Source organism: Protopterus annectens, chromosome 8.part0 (assembly GCF_019279795.1).
Source record: "Protopterus annectens isolate FY-2018-M chromosome 8.part0, PAN1.0, whole genome shotgun sequence".
Taxonomy (NCBI): Eukaryota; Metazoa; Chordata; order Ceratodontiformes; family Protopteridae; genus Protopterus; species Protopterus annectens.
The window spans coordinates 1,826,443,213-1,826,459,829 of record NC_056741.1 but is presented as its reverse complement, the minus strand read 5'-3'; the positions used below and the strand labels follow the sequence as shown (position 1 = coordinate 1,826,459,829).

General features: G+C 38.1%; 1 protein-coding gene across 1 annotated transcript in view; it reads right to left on the bottom strand.

Annotated features, from left to right (window-relative positions):
- Positions 1–16,617, bottom strand: part of FCSK (fucose kinase) — a 1,855,962-nt gene that overhangs the window by 598,448 nt on the left and 1,240,897 nt on the right. Inside the window, exon 8 of the mRNA XM_044081314.1 lies at positions 8,906–9,025. Coding sequence (XP_043937249.1) covers positions 8,906–9,025 — 120 coding nt within the window. The remainder of the gene's footprint in view (positions 1–8,905; positions 9,026–16,617) is intronic.

Sequence of the window (16,617 nt, the reverse complement as noted above, 5' to 3'; positions counted from 1 at the left end):
CCCTTTTGCTGTGTCAGAAGGTCCACCTTTGTGGGGTAAGTTGTGGTGATTGCCCTTGGTTAGATTGTGAAGTAGGGGGAACCAGTGATGCCTTGGCCAGTAGGGAGTCACCAACAAGATTTTTGGTTTGTCTCTCCTGATTTTCAGGAGGACTTTTTGAATCAATGGGAAGGGGAGAAAGGCATACAAAAACTTCCCCTTCCAAGAAATGCTGAAAGTGTCTACTCTCCAAGCTAGAGGGGAGTAAGTCTTGGTGCAGAAGGTCAGCAGTTGTCTGCTCTGGGGGGAGGCAAACAGGTATATTTGAGGAGTGCCCCACCGGTGGACGGTATCCAGGAAGACTGTCCTGTCCAGCATCCATTCATGCTGTGGAGAGGATGTCCTGCTCAGAAGGTCTGCTTGTTTGTTGTCCTGTGAGGTGATGTAGGATGCCTGCAGGGACAAGTTGTGGCGAGAGGCTAGATCCCATATCTGTAGTGGTAGTCTACACAGGAGGTACGCTCTTGTCTCACCCTGTTTGTTGAGGTACCACATAACTGTGGTGTTGTCTGTAACTATTAGGAGAACTCCTGGTAGAAGCAAGGGGCTGAAGGTTTTCAGAGTCAGAAGGACTGCTGCCATCTCTCTGACATTGATGTGTTTGGCCTTTAATGAAGGGTGCCATGTTGCTTGAACCCTGTAGAATGCCAAGGTGGCTCCCCATCCTAAGTTTGATGCATCTGTATGCATTACCTGGGTTAGAAGAGTGGGCTGAAGGGGAAGGCCCAGATTGAGCTGGACTTATTGAATCCACCAGCAGACCTCCGCCTTTAGGCAGGGTAGGAATGTGATGTCTTGTTCCAGGGGATGCTGGTGTTGGGACCAAATTTTTTTAGATACTGCTGTAGCTTTCGCATATGCATTCTGGCTAGTGGAAGCATAGGGATGGTGGCTGCTATTAGGCCCAGGGTCCTTTGAAATTGCCTTGCAGTAATTACCTGGGTCTGCAGCAGGTCTTTGAAATGGGAGGTCAGGGTGCTGACCTTGTCTTGGGGTGGAAAGGCTTTCATTAGGTCTGTCCTGATTCTAAACCCCAGAAATATCTTGTCTTGTTCTGGGGTCAGGGAAGACTTTGGGAGGTTGAGGGTAAATGCCAGATTTTGTAGAAGGGACATTGTGTATAGCAGATGGGCTGAAAGGGTTTCTTTGTAGTCTGCCAGGAGCAGGATGTTGTCTAGGTAGGGATAAGTCTGAATTCCCTGTGTTTTGCAATGGGCAATGGCAGGGGCTAGGCATTTTGTGAACACTCTGGGGGCAGTGGACAGACCAAAGGGCAAGGCAGTAAATTGGAAATGAGAGTAGAGTCCAGAGAAACGTAAAAGATTTCTGTAGGAGAGTTGTATGGGTATGTGTAAGTAGGCTTCTTTTAGGTCTGATGTGGACAAGAAAGCCTTGGAAGGAATGAGAGAAAGGAGGCTTGGGAGCGACAGCATTCTGAAGGTAAGCACCTTTACAAATAGATTTAAGAAGGAAAGGTTTAGAATAGGTCTCCATGGTCCATCCTTTTTGGGGAATAGAAACCGTTGAGAATAGAAGCTTTTTCCCTCCTGTCCTGAGGGGATAGGTTTTATGGTACCCAGGTTCAGTAGGTCTGTCAGGACTTGTGGTAAAAGATGTCTGATTTCTGGGGAAAGGGAATGCCTCTTAGGGGTGGCCTTTCTTTCCAGGAGAGGAAGTATCCTTTTTGGATGATGGCCAACACCCATTCATCTGTGGTGATGGTTTTCCAAATGGGTAGGCAGTGAGACAGACAGGCAGAGAGGGGTAGGGGGGCAAGGCAGTCACACATTGTTGGGGCCTCCTCTGTCTTGAAAGGGCTGCTGGCCTGGAAGTGGTTTGCCTTCTGGTACCTCTTCTAGGTATGGAAGAGGTAGCTCCAGCAGAGGTTGGGTTATGCCTGACAAATGTGGCCTTGGCAGGGTAGTTCTTGTAGTATTTGGGGATGGGGGACACCAACAAATGTTTGATGTCTTGTAATTCCTTACTCTTTTCTTGCAGGTTTTTGAACAGATCTGCAGATTGTTTACCAAAGAGGAAGTTGGGGTCCAGGAGGGCATCCAAGATCTTAGACTTAAAGTCCTCTGGTAAGTGTTGAAGTCTAAGCCAGGAATATCTCCTGAGAACAGAGACAAATTCTGCAGAGTGAGCAGAAGCTTCTGCAGCATCATAGCTGCATCTGATTGAGTGTCTGGCTACTTGGGCTACCAGAGAAAGTTTAGAAGAGATGTCACCTTTTGTGGGGCAGTCAGGAGTAGTGGCCAGTAGGGTGGCAGCTTGAGAGATCAGGTCCAAAGCATATTTGGTCATATAAGTCTGATAGATGATGGCTCAAAAGCCAATGTGGAAGAGGTAGAGACCTTCTTACCAATCTTATCCACAGATTTGCTGTCTTTGTCAATGGGTAAGAGAGAGGCAGATGGAATGAGTCTGGATTGTTTATCCGGATAGGTGGCAATCACAGCTGGGTCTGTCAGGGGAGGTTTGACTAGGAATATTTGGTCATCAGGCACTTTGTAGAAGCAGTCTAGGCATTTAGGGGCAGGTGACTGAGAATCTGGTGTCTTTGATGCAGAAGCAAAAGCATCCACGTATGCAGGAATGACAGGTGGGACAGCAGAAGGTGAGGGGGATTCTACCTGTAAAAGTTCAAAGTACCTCTTCTGAGTTTCAGATAATTGAGAGGTGCCCTATTTGAAATATTCTTTCATTTTGGTAATAGTTTCACCAAATATAATATCCTCTGGAGGAGAATCTCCCTCAATAGATTCTTCATCAGGGAAGTAGTACTTTTGAGGTGAAGCAATTTGGGAGGTGGAAGAAAAGGATTCCTCAGAGGAGGAGTAATAGGTGTCTTGTCTTCTTCCCTGTCCTGAGAGGCTGGGGAGGGAGAGAAGAAGCAAAAGCAGGTCTAGGGCTTAGCAGTGGTAGAGTAGAGGAAGATGAGGCTGAAGGCCTAAGGGCCATAAAGGCCTGCCTTCTTTGGTCATGGTCGAATGTTTAGCTTTTTGTTTCTTTTTGGATGATGTGGAGGTAGGCGTAGGTCTGGAGTCAGATGATGATCTAACAGTAGTAGGATCCGGAGGAGGGATCCCAATTGGAAGCTCAGCTAAGTCTGGTTCCCCCTCGACCTCGACAGTAGTCGGGGTCTGCACTGGCTCCAGGGTGTGCCAGTTGTCTGCTGTGAAACGGCTTCTACAAAAGTCACCGCTGAATATGATGGGTCCTCCGAGCATCCCTCAACTCCTAAATCAGACGGTGTCAGGAAGTCCAGTAGCGGAGCGGCAGAGGTAAAGGGCCTAGGAAACTTGGCTTTTTTACGTGAAGGTTCTGTCGAGGCCTCCGAGGCAGGATCCATCCTAAGGGCTAATCGTAAGTCATTGGTTCTCCAAGTAAAGATTAAGAGAGGCCAGATGGCAGCGAAGGGTTTTATGTACAAACGATTAGCAAATGGAGCAGGCATTGTGATCGTGCTCCCGGCCTAAGAAAAAATGCAGTGGTTGTGCGAGTCTTTATGGGGTATCTGACTCCTGCTTTGGCATTTACCTTTTTTTTGCTGACATCAGCTATGGCTAGCTACAACAAACCAAGCTTTAGCAAGATAATTAGAAGAAAAAACCCTCAACGGGGTACTTAGCTTTTTAGACATTTGCGCTGAAGGAGTGAAGCACACAATGTGTCAGTCATCTGCGGCTGAAAAGTTCTGAGGTCTGTGCATGCAGATGTCACATTTAAGGACCCTGGTTTATGGCCCTACGTGTGACATCCCACACAGCTGCAACAGCCAAGCTGAAGCTTTTGTACAGGAGCTGATGTACTGGTCGCCTGAGGCAGAAAATCCTGCAACATAGGAATAGAAGGACATCCCTATATGCATGGAAATACAAAAAGGTCAGTCCACCATGAATAGCTACAATCAGGATACTCTCTTGCAGATGTCAGGGTAATAAACCAGTCAGCCCACCAAAAAAAAAAAAAAAAACTAAAAAGAGCCAGAATAGCTGCTTCAAATGTAGGCAGAAAGAACTGGGATATTTTTTTTTTTTTGGGGGGGGGGAGTTAAGTGTCACCTGAATAACAGGTGATCTTGCATATCAACACAGGAGGATCCACAGGCAGACATGCTGAAAGAGCAGATAAATACCCCTTGCCAAAGGAGTAAACAGGCCATGGGATAGAAATTCACACAAATATATGACATCCATGGGTCATAATCCTGTATAAAACCTGGTTATAGGTGAAGAACCAACTAGATAATCTTTTAAGATTTCCTAGAAGCAAAATTTCTTGCCTCCTTTTGTATGCTGCTCATTTTCATGAAAAGGTGCCTAAATGGTATTAGTGAATTACCCAGGCAGTTAGTTGAAGCTGTTTGGACTATATGAAGAGAGATATGGTGGAGCTCTCAGTGTGTGTCTGATGCAGGTATGAACCTATCCTTAAGCAGTATTCTACCATCATCAAGAATGATGCCGTAATATGAACAAATGATACCAGACTTCAACAACTGGCTTAGCTTCTGGTGTCATTCAAAGGGGGTATAATATGCATCAGCCTGGAAAGAGATGATAGACAGTCATAAATGCTTTGCCATTGTTGGCTTGCCACCCCCAAGGCTTTTGTACACTAGCCAAATCCTTGTTCACCCCCATAGTGCTTTTTTAGGCAATGCTTCTAAAGCTTCCAACATAACTAAACAGTATCCAAAGAGCCTTAAATGACTGCTGTTCAATAATAGGAGTCTAAACAAAGTACTCCATACACTACAGGCACTATTTACCCTGGAAAGTACTGATACATGCATAGACACAGAGACATGATTTAGGACCAGTGAAAGCAGTCCATCAGTGCAGGGCTTCAATACTATTACTCATACAGGTCCACCGCATTAGATGAATGCACTAAAGGCAAAAGTGTCTTTAACTTACTTAATAAATCTCAACCCAGACTTGTTAGTCAAAATAACAACCTAGAATTCCTCGGCATCCAACTTACTGTGAACAAAAACCATTATCACATCATAGCTAACTACAGGACCCCCTCAATACCACCTTGGTCCATGCCTCCTACCTAACCTGGATGCAGTCTCGATGTATTAAGCCAAACAACATTCTCCTACGAGACTTCAACTATCCTACCTTTATCTTGGAGACTTCTACTCCTCAAACATGTATGACCAGAAACTTCTGACCATCGTCAATACACCTCTCTGGACCAGTTTTTCCACACCACAACCAGACTGATAAAATCCGAGACTTGGTCCTTACCAATATAAGGTAGCTCTGCTTCTCAAAAACTGTAACTTCCTCCCTGGTCAAATCAGACCACAAGTTAGTCACATTCTTCATAGGACTGAAGCTTGAAACATTCTCCAGTATCTCAGTATTCAGAGACTAAGTGAAGGCTATTTCATTAAAACTGATGACTTGGCTAAATTTAAAAGCCCCCTACAGCTTAATGACCCCATTGCTTATGCAGTCTCCTCTACTACCAAATTCTATGCACATGTAAATAGTTGCATAGATGCATCTGTCCACCTCAGAAATAAACACAATGCCAAATTCAAAAATAAACCACAGTGGTAGAACCCTAATAAAAACAGGCACTATAATTAAACAAAAAACACACAAAAATAAATCTGACTCTCAAGATGCCAGAAACGGTCTTGCTAAACTGAACTAAACAAGGAATTCCAAATTCTGATCACAGGTGAATATTAGGCTAGCTGCCCTTAAGCGCCATTTTAAGCCTAGCCAATAATCCTAGGTCAGAATAGCCACACGGGTGAAAGATTACTACAAAGCCTTCTTTACCTGTGTTAGAAACTTCAGAAACAATGCCAGGCACTGCACAGAGCTAATAGTAAATTATATCACATACTCTGAGCTACAGAACATAGCCAATCTACTGGCTAACACATTCAGCTCCCCCCCTCCCACAACATTCTCAGATCAAATCCCTACATCTATAACCCCCTCAAATCTCCAAATAAGTTGTTCCCAGGGCACTATCTAAGAAAAGGAACACTACATCCATGGAACTGGAAAACATACCTGGCCGCCTATTAGCCAGTAACATGACTTGTCAGACCTACTAGAGAGGCAATTCAATATTAGCCTCAACACAGGCTTTGTGTCAGATGAATGCTGGACAGGAACAGTCATTCCCCTTTACAAAGGCGAGGCTTTGATGGACCTGGGTAATTACAGACCCATAAGCTTGACCAGTTTCATCTGTAAAGCCAAGGAGTGTATCACTATGGAACTAATAAAGGGAATATAGGTAAATTACAGACTCTTGGATCAATGCAGTATGGATTCATCAAGGGCATGTCCTGGCTACCTATCCTGGTTGACAGGCAATGGATAAGGACAAATCAGTGTACACTGCACATCTGGACTTCATAAAGGCATTCAACACCACCCCATACTCATGCATCAGTGATAAGCTCTCCCAGCTAAGTGTTAACCCCAATATAAGTCGTTGGGTAGAAAAATGTCTCTCAAAGACAACCCAAGAAGTAAGGGTGGGGTGGCTCTACCTGTTCCAAAAGACTTGTCACTAGTCGAGTACAGCAGGATTTAGTCCTTGGGCCACCCCTCTTTGGCATTTACTTCTCTGAAGTCAAAGCTAATGTTAAGGGTTTGAGGATGTCAGAGTTTGCATATGACTGCAAACTTAGTGCTATTGTAAAATTCTCAGAGGACACCAGGATCCTAACAACAGGGCCTATCCCAAGCAAAACCATGGAGTAAAACTTAATGCCAAAAAATGTATAACTGTATCCTTCAGGAGGCATGACTCCATTTGAAACAATCACATTGAAAACACCCTGTTGAAAACTGAGCCTGAGGTTAGAGATCTGGGAACCTATGTTGACAATGAGCTGTCCTTCAATCCCCACATATCCAGTACTGAAAAGAAGTCTTTTTTTATTGCACAGCTGGTATCTAAAACTATGGTGTCCAGACCCAAGGATGTAATTGTTCTACTGTACTCAGCACTCATTAGGCTGATCACTGAGTGTAATGCCCCTACCAGTATGCACGTGTCTAAACACTTATCACAACCTGAATAACCACACTTTCTCACTAAAAAAACAATGGCCTAAATCACAAAAAACTATGCGTGTTGTTACCTTAGAGCCTTGACTCTCTTCTCTGTATCATAAAGGCTATTGAAAGATGACCTCTGCCTTGCATATACAACCTCAACAGACCCTATTCCATCAAACCTATTACACATTTACATATGCAATGCTGTTGTAAACACCCACTCAAGGAACCCAAATAATTTTTGCCAAATTAATAAAACATACAAACAGATAGGTGAGAGGTGAGTATCACAGAGAATGCCACTCCTATGGAACCATCTTCCTCTCCACATAAACCACAGAAGCTTCCTTACTCTAGTCAAAAGTACTTTGGACCATTGGAAAGATAGCCACAAATGCAATCTCAGTTTAGCACCACTGGTGCTCACACATGGGGAAATGCAATTACCACAACATACACTTGTTCAGCCAACCTTTAGATACTTTTTTGCAAAATGTAAGGGCTAATAATTATCATGGGAATGCAAGATTAGGCTTCTTAAGATCCTGAGAGATCAATAGCCCAGTAAGTACCTAGGAACAACATTTTTAGGTTTCTAAGTGGACAATAACTGAACAATTACTGCTCTGCAAATCGTTTCATTCCAAAAACAATACTTTAATGTTTCAGTTTACTTTCATAAACATTATGAGCTGTCATGATTTGCATGAATATCGCTAAACTGTTTAGGCATTAGTGGAATACCGATAAATGGGTGCTTGCTGTCTTAGAGCTGTTATTTCACATGGAATAATAATAGAAAAAATTATCTTGCATAAGAACAGATGAAAGGCACAGTGAACTACATCTGTGAAAAGCAATAGCCAAATATAGGCAGCATGAATTTTTCCAACTTTATTCTACACGATTAGAAATATAATCTGGGAGAAGTGCTTGTATGTGGGTTGGACAGCAAAGCTTTAAAGTGTACTGTATAGTTTAACACTGCATCTCAGCATCTGGTAAGTTAAGCACCATAATGCATCTTGCCAAATCTAAAACTAATTTATTTGCTCTATTTTTCAATAAAAAGTTTTGTAATCTTCTTACTCAAACCACAGCCCAAATAAATTTAGAGATTTTCTTGGTGACATCATATAAGGCAGTAGTCCACAGAGTTTAATGAATGTATCTCTGCACATGCAGAACACGTGTCCATTAAACTCTATGGAGGCATTCTGCATTTTCTCTGAGTTGATGTTACTGACGGTAAAATCACACAATCCCAAATTGTATCCGTGGAAGGAAAATGAATTTCATAAGGAGAGTTCCCCTTAAAGAAAACACAAAAGAAGCTCACAGATGACTAAAATGCCTGAGCATCATGTTAAGCACCACATAATTTGGTGCAAAAGTTAAGTCATGCAAAATGTGGCAATATACTTTAACCATTACTGCTGCAGTTCAGCTCTGCTACAACCCAACATTTTGCATTTACAAATGTTTCTATATGGCTGTGAGGCACAGCAGCTGGAAAAAATGCTTACATTTAACTGTGAAGGTGACCTAATTTACATAATGTCTACATTTTATAAATACACAAAAGTGGGCTAACTCTAAGAAGACATGAATTCATCTGGACTCCAGTGTTTGTTTCCTTACCCCTTCAAGGGCTACATTTTCACTTAATGTGTTCTGACATTTTCAGCTTTTAAAAATTACTTAGAAATTTTGATTAGGACAGGGAAACTGCAAGCGAAAATAAACAAAGAAAAAGTAGTTTCCATGAACTGACCATCATATCTATGACTTTAGAAATTACTTGTTACCAGTACCTGAATAGGTTTTGCTCCTGAATCCAGCCCCATATAAGTGCATGCATCAAGAGGTGGTATTACATGAGTGGAGAGAAGCTTTTCTGCTGTCTCTGAGGAGAAGAAAACAATTCCAGACACCTAGAAAAAGAAACAAACATCAGCATATGTTAGAAATTGTGTGTGCAATGACTTCACTTCACAGAGGCAAATAAACTACTAATCTCTTATTCAAAAGCCATGGTTACACACAATGTCATGTTTGAAAATTCAGCTTTACTAATCTGTAACACAGGTGCAAGACTCATGAGAGAATTGGACAGCTCATTTCAAAGTATAAGCCTTGGATCAAGTCAGTATGTGGCATCCCACTTGGCTAGGAGAGTGGAAAAGACACAGAAGACATGTAAATCAAATTTACATTATGGAAAAAAGATCCCTAGCAATGGTTATTCAAGGCAGAGAACTGAGAGATGACATTGTTTTCTAGCAAAGTCTCAATCAAATACTTAACAGGTTCACATATTAGTAAAGGGTGTTGCCAGGAGAAAAATTTAAGTGCTTGAAGGTGGTATCAGAACAGTTCTGATCAGAATTATTTAGGGGTGGAGAAATATAGCTGTATGACAGCCCTGTTTGTGATAATACAAATGCCTCTCAATTGCCTAGATTTTCGTACAATGTCCAGAGTTTTACCTCCTTTTTTTAGTCTGTTTCTCATAAAATGTGTGGTGGCCTGTCAAATAATTGAGGATTAAAGTCAATAAATAATAACAGATATTTCAGTTTCAGACTTTGCATCCTTCAGAAAATATATATTATGATCCTAAAGGAATGTATACATTTGCAATAATTAAATATAATGGCAAACTCTACACATTAAACTAATTTTTATTGGATCCCTTGAGTAGGAGCAAGAGTGGCTGAAGATCACCTAAACTTAATACAAAGTCATTGGAAGGGTAGTTGAATTTTAGCAAGGAATTTTAACTGCATATCTTGTACAGAATATACAAGTGAACAGAAGAAAGCTAAAGTACTGGCATCAGCTAAAGCACAAATAGATGGATTAGTAATAATAATTTAGTTGATTTACTAGTAAAAGCTGAGGATAAGTTGTTTTTCTTCACTCATTATTCTTATGCACATGGAACACAAACTAGAACTGATAGGATTTATGCCTCTATAGATTTACTTAATAAAGTGAATTATTTTAAAACTATTGCTTGCCCACTATCTGATCATAATGCACTAAGTATCAATATATTAATGGATGTAAGGAAATTTCAAATTATTTATAGAATCCCAATATATATGATTAAAAGAGTTTAAGGGTTACCTTAAGGAACACACTGAGGATTTTTTTTATCTTTGAATGATAATGGTCAGGTTGGTAAAGTCGTATTATAGGACTCCTTAAAAATGCATATCAAATACAGAATGGGAAGACAGGCTACTAATAAAATGAAAGAATGGGATAAAGAGTTGTTAGAAATACAAGATGAAATACACAAAGTGAGGTTTGAACAGCAAACAAAGGAATTAGGTGATAATTAAATCATTACCAAATTGACAAAACAAACAGTTTTAATGCATAAAGTGGAGATATCTTTCAAAAAATAAAATTGCATAGTTATGCGATGACTTTAAAAAATCAACATAGATTAGCCAATAGAAGTAAGATGTTAAGCAAATAGGCACCTATCAATAATATCCAAAATCCTCACACTAATAAGCTTACTTCAGATATAGAGGAAATGCTTAATATTTTTTAAAAATTCCATGAGGATCTTAACAAAGATAAAAATAACAATCCTGCTTATTACAAAACTGACAATTTAGAGAAAAATATTACTTGTAAACAATATGACCAACACATATCTCATCTGAATAAGCCTACTATCCTCATAGAAGTTAAAGAAGCTTAAAAAAAGGTAAAAATGGTAAAGCTCCAGAATTAGATGTTTTAAGTATGGAATTATAAAGTCTGTGTCTGTTAAATATTTTAGAATCACTGAGTGATATTTTCGGGATAATTCAGGGTGATAAAATAATTCCTCCCTCATGGAAATTTGCTGTAATCTCACCCATATTTAAACAAGGAAAGGATAATAAGTTAGTCTCCTCATATAGACTTATTTCATTATTAAATGTAGAATATTAATTAAATACTTCCATTTTCACCATAAGATTAAGAGATATAGTAGATAAATTAATTAGTAAAGATCAAACAGGATTTATAGTAGACAGATTAGCGTACAATAATATAAAAAGGGTTGTAGCTATCTTAGATTTAGCAAATGGAATGAACAAGAAACTGGTCCAAATCAGCTTAGATATCAAGAGAGCTTCTGATTCTGTAGACTAGAACTACTTGTTTAAAACTTTAGAATCATATGCATTTCTAGGACAGTTTATTGCCATATTTAGAAACCCGTATAGAGACTCCAAAGCATATTAAAATTGGATCTTACATTTCTCAAGGATTCATTTTAAACAAAGGCAAAAAACAAGGGGTCCCTTGTCCTCTTTATTATTTGTATCAGTTATCGAACCTTTACGTAACAGTGTAAGACGTAAAGGAAAAATTGATAGATTCTCAATTAACAGAGACTGTCAATCTAAAATACAGCTTTTTGCAGATGATATTTTACTAACTGTAGATGATTTAAATGATTCAGTCAAAGAAGTAGATGAGGAAATTGAAATGTTTCAAGAAGTATTGTTGCTGAAATTTAATAGCAATAAAAGTGAAACTTTAGTGTTAAATCAATTACTTGATAGTAAGTTTAAGGATAAATATAAATATAATTGGGAAGGAAAATAATTATAATATTTAGGAATAAAATCTATGCAGATGTGAGTAAGATTATTAATAATAATTTGAAAAAGTAATTGAATTGGTGTTACTTCTTTAAAAAATGAAATTTTTTGTTTTACTTTTGAGGATAGGTTTGTGCTTATTACAATGATTATATTACTCAAGATTATATAAATATTGCATACAACAGTTTTAATACCTGACAAAACTTTTGAAGAAAATGGAAAACATGTTAACTTTATTCTTATGGTATCCTAAAAAGCCAGTAATTGCTTATATAAATCATATAAGATTGTGGGAGCATGGGAGCGTGGTGGTATTATTTTCCCAGATGTAGAATCTTATGCTATCTGCAAGTTTTAACTCTATTATAGTCTGGATAGACAACCTATACTAGTCAATGGAAAACCATCCAGGAACAGATTATACTAAGTTCTTATAATTTTATTAAAGATGATAAATTAGAAATATGCAACAATCTTTTCATCTGGTTAACAAAATTTACCTTAGAAGGAAATTCACTTCAATATCTAGACTCCGCATGCATAAAATTAATTCTTAAAACAGTTAAGAAATATGTTTTTAAAACTCCATTAGTATCAAAGTGGAAATTTTGTGTTTGCACATATCTCTAGATTTAAAGAAACTCAGAAAAATGTTAAATGAATTTAATAAAAAGGAATTAATTAATATTATGGCCTGATTGCTTTGGAAAGGAAAAGCTAAGTCTGCACAATATCTAATGAAAGAATATAAGCTGGTTGAATCTGCTAACCAGTTAATATTATTCATTAGTAAGAAATTAAATGAATTTGTGGCTAATATGAGTGAAGAGGAACAGAACATTATTGCCTCATTATATGAATATACGAGTGCTGTTATCAAAGGTTGATTGGCATACAAAGGAAGCTTATCCAACCTATATAAAGTTAATTATAAATTATAATACAATTTTGATGTAAAATTCTGGAACGTTTTAGATAGTGATGGATTGAGTGACTCAATAGATGGTAAGAATAAAGCTTTGATACTTAAATCAGCAGGTCAAACTTCATGTTTATATTGGAATGTTTTTATGTGGAAACACATACACAGAATGTTTGTTAATCCATGTAAAATCTCTTAACTTTAGTAAAATGACTTCTTCAATTTGTTGAAGCTGTAGTAAAGATAAAAAAGCTGACTGGACACACATTTATGGATGGTGAAAATGAAATGTATATTACGAAGAGATACATATTTTTTTAATGGGTTATGGTCTGGTAATTGTTCTTTAATAAGATCAGTAATACTAATGAATATTCCACTTCCTGTATCTATAAAAGCCAAACAGCAGAAAATCTTTTGGGCTTTCTTGGCAGTTGCCAGAAAAGTTATTACAAAAAAGTAACAAACTGAACTTAGTTCCTATGTTCAAAGAAATTTGAAATTTATTTTTGATAACCTTGAAATGTTGCTATTGAAATATCAAGATTCTTAATGTGTTAATTATATAAGATTACCTTGATGATTCAATGTATTCATTTTATAAGATTACCTTGATGATTCAATGTATTCACCAGCAACCTATGCAATACCTACTTAAAAAACAACTTCTCACTCCTACCCAACATGGATTTAGACCAGCCCATAGTACAACTGCCATCCTCTCGTTCACTAATCTCATCAACCAGAACAGGAATTTAGGCAAACTAACATCAGCAATATTTTCAGACCTATCAAAACCCTCTGACATGGTAAACTATCCCAAACTTCTTGAGTCCCTTTCAGACCTTGGACTATCCAATCACTCACTAGCCTGGTTTCAGAATTACCTACTAGGTAGACAGTAAGCAGTCAGGTGGGATAACAAACTATCTACACTGCTTCCTATTACAACTGGAGTCCCACAAGGGTTAATTTTAGGCCCTTCCATCTTCATTAATGATCTCAACAGGATCACTCAAGATGCAACTGTCAAACAATATGCTGACGACTCAACACTAGTTTGCTCAGCTAGCAACCCTCTCACACTCCTCTCCATTGCCCAACAAGTCTTCAAAACCACTGAATATTTGTTTCTTAGTAAAAATCTGTTACTGAACCCCAAAAAGACCAAATTATTAATTTTCAAATCAAATAAATCCAACTCAGAGGCAGATACTTTCAGTATTATGTCTAGTGATGGTACCATTATCTCCTCAGACTCCCACAAAAAACTACTAGGAGTCACTATTGACAACAAACTGAAGTTTGACCTTCACATAAATCAAACTATCAAAAATATATACAAAAAACTAGGCTGTTTGTACAAAAATAAAACATACCTAAATCAACAGACTAAAATTACCATGGCTCAAACTCTGCTCCTATCCACAGATATGTTGTTCTCATCTTCACCAACCTGTCCATAACAGAAATTACAAAACTAGACACCTGTTACAATCAAATTGCCAGATTTGTCACAAATGCTCCTTAACGTTCCCACCATTGCCACTCAGTACTTCAACTAAATTGACTTGAACTTCCAAAAAGTTGATTTAAGTTCCTTTAAATTCTTTGCTTTGTATAATTTTTTCCTTTGCAATGTTTTATTCAATTAAAGCTGAATATGGATTCCTAAAATGAGTATGCAATTAATGATTTGCTAATGCACAAGTATCTTGTACAGTGTAATAAATGCTATGCATATTTAAAGGTAACAGTTGATAACACTGGTGATCTTTGTTCCTCATGTCAAAAGTTGGATGATTTGCTTACCATTGTTAGAAGCAAATTTCGACTTAATGATGATGATTGCACATGTGCAATTGGCATGGCTTGGAGAACTGCTGCATCATATATTAATGACTGGACTGATGAACTAAATAATGTTAGGCATAGAACAAATAGAACAGATTTAGGAAATGATGCATCTATTTTCTGCAAAGAACATTCAACTCCTATGAAAGATGATGAGGCCCCTGAGAACTATGGAATTGTGGATGCAAGTACTCAGCAATCTGAAGATCCGGTTTGTTTAGAAGGAAACAAAGAAAGGAAGAAGTTCTCAACAAATAACAAGGAAGAAAAAGAAACTGACTAATGACTGTAAAGGAAAGAGAATATGTAGTAGAAAGGATTCTGCTTTGTTATGTAACACACTGATGACAGGGAATGAAGATATCTGTCTAACAGAAAAAGGGATCACCTTTCCAATGGAAAAGGTAGAAAAAAGAGGCAAGGGGCAGGTGAAAAGGAAGAAATCCAAATTGAACGTGGAAGGATTGAAGAACATTACTGTAAGAAAAAAAGAAGAGAAAGACAGATGCTGACTACATGGCTCAAGCTGTGAATTTACAGTGCCAGCTGGATGAGAATTTAATACACAATGAAAACAGTGAAATTGATAAGACTAATAGGGATGAAGATCTAGCCTTCGTAACAATTGATAGAGCTGAAATGACTGTATTAGAAGATGAAGATTCTTCAGAGATGTTCAGCAAAGATATCGTTGTAATTGGAGATTCAATGAGGAACTGATACTTATATTTGCAGAGATGATAATGAACATCGAGAAGTGCTGTGCTTGCCAGGAAACTAGAAGATGTGAAACAAGCCTTGGAACGCCTTAATGTAAGGAAGTATGGATCTGTTTTTATTCATGTTGGCGCAAATGTCACCAGCAAAGATTCTCTGACTGTTAGTCGGGAACTGACAGCCCTCCTAGATAGTATAGCTTGTACTGGTGTTAGGACATATTTTTCACAAATCACCTGTAGAAAGGATAGTCAGGTCACTGTGAATGAAATGTTTTTTGGATAAACACCTACATGGAAAAAATGTCCTGTTTCAAAAAATGGAAATATATAGAGCATTCAAGCCTTCTTTTGGGCACACATGTTCAGACAGGATGGTGTGCATTTGTCTAGATCAGGGAAGAGAATTTTTCCAGCAGATATTTTGCAATATTTGGCAAACACTAGCCAGGATTTTTGCCAGGTCAAAAATGTAACAGTTCACAGATAGCAACATTTGATGCATTTCTGATGGTTGTTAATGCTAGGAGCATTAATAATAAAGTGTTTTTTTATTAGAAAATTTGCTACGTTCCCACAAGATTGATGTTGTTGTTATAGTTTGTGAAACATGGTTAATGAACAATGACTGGAAACCAGTTCTGTTAGGGTATAAATGTTTTTACTGTAACAGACATTCTAACAAAAAATCAGGTGGAGGTGTTATGATAGGCATTAAAGATAGCTATGAGACTTGTGATCATTACATGTTCAGTGATAATACCAATACTATAGACTGTGTAACTGTGACAATAAAGACAACCCTGGAACATATAACAATTGTTGGAGTGTACAGACCACCAAAGTCAAGTGCAGATGACCTAGAGGAATTCATACATTTCTTACATGAAACACAGGAGGGAAGAATAATATTAGCTGGGGACTTAAATTTACCAGAAACAGACTGGAATAATATTGATTCAACAATGTTAGTAAATAAATTATTCACACAGTATATTCAGGAACAACAAATGCTTCAAATTGTAAAAAAACCTACCAGTGGATGGAATATACTAGATATTGTTTGTGTTCCTAAAGAAATTACTGTAACTTCAAGTCAAGTTTTACCACCATTGATGTGCAGTGACCATGGGGTCATAAAGGTTAATTTTTGCTAGATAATTCAGCCAATGCATAGAAGGTTAATTGCAGATTATAGGGAAGCAAAAAACTGATATATAAAACTAACTGGAGTGAGGTGTTCAGTGGAAAAACTGCAGATGGAATGTGGAAAGTTTTGAAAGAGAAATTGTTTGAGTGCAAAAAGACAAAAAAATGTTAAATATCAGGATCTAGGCACGTAACATCAGGGGGGTACATTTCCATAAGAACAAGATACCTGATTAAGGTGAGAGACAAAAAATATAAGAAATGGA